The following is a 10,625-nucleotide window of genomic DNA, read 5'->3' on the forward strand; positions in this document are numbered from 1 at the left end:
TTACTAGGCTACTAATCTACATGTTTCAAAATAGCATAAAATGCGTCGCTGTCTAATTATTACAAAATTATTACGAATAGCACTAATTACAGACTAGCTGTGGAACACTTTTTGTGTAGATGTCATTTCTCAATGTAGAGCCACCGTATACTAAATACATTATTTTCCATAACCAGCACCCTTTGCACCTCTCTCCTAAATCAATACTAAGTACATTAATGATACCAGCAGTTTCTATTTACATACAATATTAAGTATTATGAAAGAAAATGAATTTTTTTTGTTTGAAACAAAATATTTCATTTATAACACTTTTTTACAAAGAAAATAGCATAATCATAAAGTATAAAGTATCACTTTTAATCGATTTATTTTATAATAACCTACCTTAAATGATAATATCACAAGTGTTTTAGTAACTTCACACACGTCTTACTTTCTATGAGCAGGTACGAAATACTGTCCGTGGTTATAGAGCGCTTCTTCAGGTGCTACATCGTTCGATGGAGTGAAATAGATGGGTTGTGGTTCTTGTTGGTACTGAGCCCTTGTGTACAAACGAGCTGGACCGTAATTGACCGGCTGTTGTGGCTGGGCAGGCTCGTAGCGCTCGGCAGGCTCGTACACAGCTTTAGGCTGAACTGACGCATATCCGTAGCCAGTATCAATCGCGTTATTTGCAGGAACATAAGCATTGTTGACTGGTTCAGTACGAACAACAGCATTAAAACCTTTCTTCGGGTCAGCAGTGTAGTCAACTGTACGTTTTGTGCCATCGGGATCTACCACCGTGTATGATCCTGACACCACATCTCCTTGTCTAACCTCATGCTGGCTTTTCACATCTCCAGTCGACGGGTCATCAATGTTGTAGGAGTATTTGTAATCGAGTTCTGTAGGTGGTGGATCCTTGACGATGATGCCAATGACTGCCGGCACTGCCCACGTCAGTAATAATGTCTGGAAAGCAAATAAATTCTAAATTAAAATGATTGACACTGTTAAAAAGCTTGGTAAGATCAAATATCTGGTTGCGCCAGACAATGAGATCGAAAGGACTAAACTAGTTCTGAGTTCTGTACAAAAGTAGGTAATTGATTGCTACCTGCTGATTTAGTGCACTAACTAGACACTCAAATGCTAATATCCAAATAGATATCCAAACACCGAGATTAGTTGATGCAAGTGTTGCGCTCAAAAATGACACAGCAACGTGTCATCCGATGAAAAGTCTTAAGCAGCATGAGATGAATTAAAAAATAAGATAAAATTTACCCTAATCATGTTGCAAAGCGCTCGACAATAGGATCTGTACCTCTAGTAGGAAAAACTTTCGAGTTCGTTTCGTTGCGTATTCAAAGTGTCATCGAAAAATTTTGTATGAAAAATTAAACAGCGCCCCCTATATTATAGCCGCCCTAGGGGGCGCTGTTTAATTTTTCATACAAAATTTTTCGATGACACTTTGAATACGCAACGAAACGAACTCGAAAGTTTTTCCTACTAGAGGTACTGGAGTAAATAGTCCACGGCACTCCGCGCCGCGCGCCGGTGGTATTTATAGAGGCGGCTTGCATTCACTCGAATGTTCCGTGTTGCTAACACGCTGCTCCGATTGTCGCACTTACCTTTATTTACAATTAAGCTGCGCTAACTCGCTAATGCAGTGTTAAGACAATCACATATGAACTCTGGGCCTATGCGTCCTCTTGATCATTGCGCAAGCAGTCGTCCTTTTATACACGGCCGTGGCTTATTATACAATGTTATATGTAATTAAATTATGTATTATATTAATACCTATTTGTATTTGAACAATTTAAGTAACGTCCCGAACCTTGGCAAATTAATCTTCATTCCAATTTCAGTGGGACATGACGCAATTCTTTTTACCCTAATTTTGCTCTTTTGTATTGTTATCGTCACCACCCCTTGAAGTTAAGCATTTAATAACCATGTTGTAATGCGATAGCGACACACGCAACAATGGCGTAATTAATTCACACACTCACACATTTTTCAAACACATCAGAATTCGAAAATGTCTTCAAACATTCAAAACTAAACAATCGAGAATACCTCGGGTACCTGTAAGATTGTTTTAATTAATTAACGTTACTTTTAACACAAGGTAACAGGCTCCGCTAATTATTAACTTAAGTTTTTAAGTTAAACTTAGAGTCATTATGATTAATAGAATATAAAAATACTATTTTCAATTAAAATTATTTAAAATGTTATATTTTAATATAAGTAATTCCGAAAATATGTATTAAACGAGAAACAAATAAATAAAACTAGAGGTGCAGTGTAATATTTATTTATTACTTAATTCAAAAAAAGATAAAATAATACATAACAATTTGATAGTTACAAAAGTTATTATATGCTCGACTACGTCATACATATTGTTTTGTCAAGCTTTAACCTTTGTGATCAAGATGTATTTTATTGTATATGCTACCCATTCAATTGAACTTTCCCGAACGAGATAATATGTCGTAATAGGTCAGGTTTCAAAAAGGTTCTAATTATTTAGAGTAAGCATACTTATTCCCTTTCTGAGAGAAACACAAAGCAAAATTTATCTAAGGATTAATAACATTTAAGTAATTTGTCATGTCAATCACCAAGTCGAGGGCATTTCATTAATATTTTTCATCATTTGTATAATAACAGATAGGAGGTGTCAGTGACTCATCATCGATCACTGGCTCGCGTGAGATGGACGTTTCGATAACGTTGTGATAAGGTAGAACGAGCCACGAAGTATACCTTAAAATTGAACGATAATTTGGCTGTTAGGTGCAGTTCAAAAGTTACGCCCATAAATAGAGATGGGTAAGTGCTAATAATCCGATTAATAGCAATTGGCTAGTAACGGATTAAAAGCAGTTATTAGCCATAAATAGCCAATAATAGCCGATTTCAGATGGTAACCCTGCTATTAATGTTATACTAATGATTAAACATATCCCTTCATAGTTTACAAATTTAGCACTTGAAATTTGGAAGGGACGTAGCTTAGGTACCGTAGAGGTGCATTAAGAAAGGAATACCCGAAATTCCAACGGGCACGGAAATTAGCGGGAAAATCCTTTTGTATGAAAAATCTAAACCGCTTAAGTTAGACGCTTGAAATTTGGCATGCAGGTACCTTAGTAAACTTAAAGCTTAATTACAACAGAATATTGCAAAATTCCAACGGGAACGGGAATCAGCGGATAAAAAAAATATATGAAAAAATCTAAACCGCGTAAGATAGACGCTTGAAATTTGGCATGTAGGTACCTTAGTAAACTGAAAGCTTAGTTTCAACAAGGAATTCCCAAAATTCCCACGGGAACGGGAATTATCGGGAAAATCCTTTTGTATGAAAAATCTAAATCGCCTACAGTACAGTACAAGTACAGTATGAGTCTTGGGAAAGTGCATATATGAAAATAGGCGGAACTACTAAACCTATTTTTATCGATAAAAAAAGTCAAAAAATATCTGAGTTTTTATTATTTATTATTTATCAGCACTTGCCAAATGTTTGTCTCGAAGCGCTGGTAGGGCAAAAAAAGAATGAGACATGTATAGGCTCCTTAAGAGCATTTGACGATTTGCAAGAACTAATTTAATTAGTCTAAACAAATAAAGATAATTTTGATTTTGATTTTGATTTTATTGACATTTTCTGGGTATTTTACGTATTTTTTAGTATCGCCTGTTATTAAGCACTAGCGGCCGCCCGCGACTTCGTACGCGTGGATCCCGTTTTACCCCCTTCATCTATCTTACGCGGTTTAGATTTATTCATACAAATGTTTTTTCCCGCTAACTCCCGTTCCCGTGGGAATTTTGCAATATCCTGTTGTAACTAAGCTTTAAATTTACTAAGATACCTGCATGCCAAATTTCAAGCGTCTAACTTAAGCGGTTTAGATTTTTCATACAAAAGGATTTTCCCGCTAATTCCCGTTCCCCGTCTAACTTAAGCGGTTTAGATTTTTCATACAAAAGGATTTTCCCGCTAATTCCCGTTCCCTTGGGAATTTTGGTAATTCCTTTCTTAGTGCACCTCTACGGTATTTAAGCTACGTCCCTTCCAAATTTCAAGTGCCTACGTTTAGCCGTTTAGGCTGTGTGTTGATCTGTCACTAAGTCAGTCAGTTTCTCCTTTTATTGTATAATATTTAGATTCTTTTTTAACTACAATGTCGTTTATATAAATTACATTGATGTTTTTTAGTTCTTTTTTGTTTCTTTGAGTAATATTTGATTTTAATATTGATTTGATTTTAAAGGTGGAAGAAAAAACGTAAGAAACTATTAATAGCAGGGTTACTAGCCAATGGATGGCTAATAATGGCTATTAATAGATAATAATCAGTTATTATCCAAACTAGCTGGCTACAAACCCATCTCTACCCATAAATTACTAAGGAGCTTACTGGTTCCCATGCTGTTTACTCACAGATCAGTTCAAAGATAAGTCAATAGTTTGGTTACAGAACATTCATACCCATTAACTGACAAAACCTATAGTCTTTTTCACCTAAGATGATCCTTATGACGTTTCGAGTTTGAAAGATTTAGAGATGTCACATAACTAAACCATAGCGATTTATCTATCGATTTTTTTCGAAGAGTTAGTGAAATCTACTTTTAGAGAAATATTTTGTACTAGCGGCCGCCCGCGACTTCGTACGCGTGGATCCCGTTTTACCCCCTTCATCAATCTTACGCGGTTTAGATTTTTTCATACAAATGTTTTTTCCCGCTAACTCCCGTTCCCGTGGGATTTTTGCAATATCCTGTTGTAACTAAGCTTTACGTTTACTAAGGTACCTGCATGCCAAATTTCAAGCGTCTAAGTTAAGCGGTTTAGATTTTTCATACAAAAGGATTTTACTAGCGGCCGCCCGCGACTTCGTACGCGTGGATCCCGTTTTACCCCCTTCATCAATCTTACGCGGTTTAGATTTTTTCATACAAATGTTTTTTCCCGCTAACTCCCGTTCCCGTGGGATTTTTGCAATATCCTGTTGTAACTAAGCTTTACGTTTACTAAGGTACCTGCATGCCAAATTTCAAGCGTCTAAGTTAAGCGGTTTAGATTTTTCATACAAAAGGATTTTGCCGCTAATTCCCGTTCCCGTGGGAATTCCTAAGTATACTATAACCTGCCCAGGAGTATGAAGAATAATTGTACCAAGTTTCGTTAAAATCCGTCAAGTAGTTTTTGTTTCTATAAGGAACATACAGACAGACAGACAGACAGACAGACGGACAGACAGACAGACAGACAAAAATTTTACTGATTGCATTTTTGGCATCAGTATCGATCACTAATCACCCCCTGATAGTTATTTTGAAAATATATTTCATGTACAGAATTGACCTCTCTACAGATTTATTATAAGTATAGATAAGTAGGTGTTATTTAACAAAAAACATGTTTTTTTAATTACAAATATTATTGTAACAATTTTTATTCAAATTTCATGGTTCGTGTTCAAAAAAACGATTCCTAAAAAGTACTGGTTCTGTTTCTTTAAATAAAAACTATTAATTTATTTTCAATGCGTTTATTAAAGTCAATAATCGAAAAAAATATAGTTGATTTTTGTGATGTTTTTAATAACTAAGTATTCACTGCAATCGATTAATAAACCGCGGAAATAATCGATTTTATCATACAAGAAATACCCCAGCACTAAATCTATTCCGTTTCACACATTGCGTACATTAAATAAAAAATATTTTTACATCATATTTAATTAAAATATAATCAATAGACTCAGATTTTACTATATATTTCAAGACAAGTAATTAATTTATTTTTATTATATTGCTAATAAAATACAAATATTTTTTCAAAAATTTTCTGCATATGTAGTATGCGTAAAATGGATAACCTTGAAGTGTCATACGGATCATCTTACGTGAAAAAGACTATAATTAAGAACAAACCATTCTTCTATGGTGCTATAAAAATACATTAAACTAAGCACTAAAGGTACAACGAAAGGGATATGTTGACATTATGTAGTAAAAAATAAAAATAAACATCCTGCTTTGATTTCCCGGAAAAAGTTTATTAAAATAAATGTAACAAGAAATATTATTATAAAATGAGCACCTAATACGCTCGACTTATTAGGAATTGAAATGAAAGGCGTGTCTTTCATTGAGGGTGTCACGACCAGTGAATTGACATTTCATCAAAACATTTTTGCATAAAATATATTAGCATTAAAGGTCAATATCGGTTACTGAAATAGAATAGCTGAAACTATATCTACAAGCAAGTGCGAGTCAGACTCGGGCACCAAGAGTTCCGTACAACTTGTATGTATGTAAAAATATGTAACTTGTAGTTTGTTCCTGCAATTACAGTTTTTTTGGGAAGCCCATTTAAATATTTATTTTAATCTGTTAGTATTTGTTGTTATAGCGGGAAAAGAAATACATTATCTGTAAACATTTCAACTGTCTGGTTATCACGGTTCATGAGATACTGGTGACAGACAGAAATAGGCTAATATGGTCTCGTTTTACTCTTTGGGTATGGAACCCTAAAAAGTAGTGACAGGTGATTTTGGCGCTGAAATACAACTGCTTTTTGTTGAGACTCAAAATCGTCAAACATTTGAGCTACAGAATCATTCAATCAGAATTAGAAAAAGCACATTCGAGCTCTAACAATATCGTAAAGTGCAATAAGACTCATGATCTTGAGAATCGAGAAGCCTTTTGATTTTTATTTTTTCGTGGAATTATTTACTCAGTTTGCAAAGGTAATAAATTATGATGAATTGAGTCGTGAAGTGCAGCGCTACTTAGGCTTATGCGGGCATTAGTCACGGCCTCATGTGTTACTCAACGCGCAGAGGACTGCAGTTCCAAGGTCACGAGCGTGCAGCCCAATGAGAACAGCCAGCTCATGAAGAAATATATTCTACTAGCGGCCGCCCGCGACTTCATACGCTTGGACCCCGTTTTACCCCTTAAGGGTTGAATTTTGCAAAATCCCGTTGTTGGGAACCGATAGGTGGACCAACCTCTTTTTTATATTGTCTATGTTTTTTATACTTTTTTTTTTTTTCGGATTAAAATGAAGATATATTCCTGCAAAATATGCCCACAACGGCTATCAAAAAACATCAACTTCAAACTAAACGGTAAAGGTATCAAAAGTAATAAAAAAAGTATAAAAAACATAGACAATATAAAAAAGAGGTTGGTCCACCTATCGGTTCCCAACACCCGTCTTAGTCAGCACCTACGTTCTAAAAGGTGCCCCTATGCAAAATTTGAGACTCCTAGCACTTGTAGTTTCTGAGATTTCGTGATGAGCGAGTGAGTCAATCAGTCAATGACCTTTCGCTTTTAAAGATAAAGATTAAACATGTTATATTTGTGGTACTATGGCAAACGGACGTGTGATCAACGCTACTACTTGTTTGTGAACAGTGTGGGTCTGATTAATACTTTTTTGGGTGTCGACTTCCTTACAGGACATAGATTCAAACTTATAAAAACCCTCAATTTCATGTACTAAACATGTGTTGTTACTATTAAAACAAAAAATTACGAACCCCTTTTTTGGACACCCTCATATCTCGTTTCTCTATTTATTTGAGAAAAACATCCGACTATACTTCAGTAAAGGCATAAAAACAATGTGGACTGGCTGTTTTAGTTTCGTCTGTCCATAAGTGGAAGCAATTTCGTTTCAGTCGATAAGATTATTGATAATCCCGATTGTTCGTGTTTATAAAAAAAAAACAATTTTACACTGATTCCGGTACTTTAAAACAGAGTAAAGTGTTTTTAATTGGTACACCTCTTTGTATCTTATTTATGCTTTATTGTTTTCCTATTTCATAACAAAAAACTCTAATTATGAACACTACTGGATTGTACATTGTATCGTACATTTAATTATTATACTCATCACTTAATAATAAGTTTTTAGTTTATGTTTTAAATTCTATTATTATTTAATTTAAATATGAGGGCATATATTTATTTTGAATGTCAACTCAAATTCATTCAACAACATGGTTCATTTTAGCGGAAGCGCAACCCGTAAAAATATTTTCATAGAAAAGACATCAACGCGTCACATAAGTATTCAAGCTATCATCGTAAAATTGTGGTGTTAAAATGTCAAGTTTAAGTTAATCTACTTAATTCTTTACTTTAAATATTTGCTTTTATTAATTACAAAATACATTTTATGAAAAGATAGTCATGATAAAATATAGTATTAATTACAAACTAAATTACAACCAGGCAGCATCAAAAGTAGCAAAGCTGTACACTTTTACATTTCTAGAATTTTTATTCATAAAAATAATGTTATTAAAAATAGAAGTTAACACTGAGTATGTATTTTTGTACCTCGATTGCCATTTGAAGTTACCGAATAGAAAGGACTAGCTGTGAGCCTTGGTTTAGTTTTAAAATTTAATGCACATATTGCATTCATCCTACCTACAATGTGTGACCCGGGCTTAACTAGCTGATAAATTGGATAGAAGTTAAATGAGGTCGAAATTATGTCACAGACGATAAGCTACCTACCGTATGCAATAGTATGATGAATCTAGAACGAGTCGCAGCTATGCTATGGTGTGAAAAGCTTCTATGAGTTATAAATATCATAACCCATCAACATCTTTAGTTCTTATCGCAATTTGAAATTTTACTACTAAATTGTAAAGTTCAGGTTTTTTTATATCTTGTTAATACTGTTTATCGTCATCATTTATGTGTGACTGTGCTTTTGGTCCATTTAGTGCAGAGCTAACTGATTGATTGTTTGCAGACGATAGAGCAAAAATATTTCAAAATTGGCCAATATCTATTAAAATGCGAGTTACAATCTGACAAAGCGCAAGTCCTTAAACATACGAGCGCTGCGCAGGCGCTCGCGAATAATGGCAGGGCGCGGCGCACATATGGTTCAGGGTTGTCACTTGCGATTTCTTGTACCTATTACCTAGTTACAATACAATAATGAATTAATTATGTCAAATTATAACAGTGGTTTGTTTTTTTTTAATAACTTTTAAAGCTTTAAAAGTTAACTTGTTTCTTTTTTAACTTTAAAGTAGTGTAAAGAATCCAATCCAGCCAATGATGGACAATGTTCGTTCTCCATACATTGTTCGCCTAAAGAACCAACAATTTTGACATATTACTACCCGAAAGCGAAATAATACGATTCTGTGTGTAAGAACAATGATTCCTGATGGACACTTGCCATAAAATTAATGATTAAGAATATTAAATCACAGCGATTTTATAATATGTCGTTTATGACAACATGGCGTCTAATGTATTGTGTGAATGTATGAACACCGATTCGCGAAAAATGTTTTGTATTGTCGTCACGCCGAGTCGCAGCCAAATAGTATAAAATAATAGAACAAGTTTTAGAAATACAACTCGGCATTCCACTTTTACAATATGCCCACATATTGCACGTAAATAAACAACATGAATCGTAGGTTGTTTCCACCCTTGTCATCTGACACATGAAATAAACTCCTATTGTATTATAGATATCGAAGCCGAATCGTATATAATAATAGACTGTCAATATCTTTTTAGCTTTTAACGCAAATCTAGTCTTCAAAGCAGTTTAATCGATTTATTTTATTTTCAAAATCGATATTTTATTGTCTATGATGGCCGCAGGAACATCACTATACATGGACTCCCAGCAATAAAGTACGGTAATGCCTCGTACAGATTTTATCGGCAAAAATTATGGAACTTGATAGGTTTTAGACCATGCCACGCACCAAAACGTCCGGAAGTTGTAATAGTATTATAGAATAAACGTTAAAAGACTTATTTATTTAATTTTTCAATGCTTAAGTGTCCATTAGAATGAAAGGGTGCTTAATGTATTAAAAAAAATAGAAAATAATTATGATGGGTTAATGTTTTTGGGCGGTTTTTTAGGCGGTTTCTGACAATGTCCTTTCTTCATTATAAAGACAGAGTGTGAGAAACGTAATAAGCAAATGAAACTATCTTGAATAAGTATTGCATTTACAATAAAGCTTAATTTTTTTATTATTATTTTTCAATTTAGTTTTTTGTCTTCCATGTAACATTCGCACAAACTGGTTCGCACTCACACGCCCTTCGCAAGCTCTTTGAAGCACGGAACATTGCACTGCATATAAGTATCGCACTACCTACTCACATCCGATGAACGTTTACGACGCGAACTGACCCACTTTGGAATAAGAGCAAGAAAAATTTACGCGTTTACACCAAACCACCTGATTCAGGCCAAGGGCCCCATTCGTGTTGGGCACTTATTCGATTTAATTTTATAGTTATGGCTACGTTATCGTAAAATGACGACTTTTGTGATGTTGATGACGATATTAAGCTCGTGAGTGATTCAATATGTATTAAATTATATTACTGTCAAAGTAGGATTATGAACTTATGAAATAAGCATGTAATACATATACAGAGTGTTAGGTAAATGGGTATATGAGCCGACACTAGCCCATGTTAACATGATCATTTATATGGTATGGTGAAGTCAGAAATTTGATATCATCATTTTAATTTTTTTAATTTTCATACAAAATAAATTTTAT

General features: G+C 34.2%; 1 protein-coding gene across 1 annotated transcript; it reads right to left on the reverse strand.

The window, feature by feature from the left end:
* Positions 1 to 312: 312 nt before the first annotated feature.
* CPR72 (cuticular protein RR-2 motif 72) lies at positions 313 to 1,306 on the reverse strand. Its single transcript, XM_028302785.1, has 2 exons — positions 1,276 to 1,306; positions 313 to 960 (listed from the first exon to the last, which is right to left on the reverse strand). Exons 1-2 carry the CDS (start codon positions 1,282 to 1,284, stop codon positions 433 to 435), a joined length of 537 nt encoding a protein of 178 aa, XP_028158586.1. The 5' UTR covers positions 1,285 to 1,306; the 3' UTR covers positions 313 to 432.
* Positions 1,307 to 10,625: the final 9,319 nt, after the last annotated feature.

This window comes from Ostrinia furnacalis, unplaced genomic scaffold (genome assembly GCF_004193835.3).
Source record: "Ostrinia furnacalis isolate ACB-3 unplaced genomic scaffold, ASM419383v2 OfSCF1160, whole genome shotgun sequence".
Classification (NCBI taxonomy): domain Eukaryota; kingdom Metazoa; phylum Arthropoda; class Insecta; order Lepidoptera; family Crambidae; genus Ostrinia; species Ostrinia furnacalis.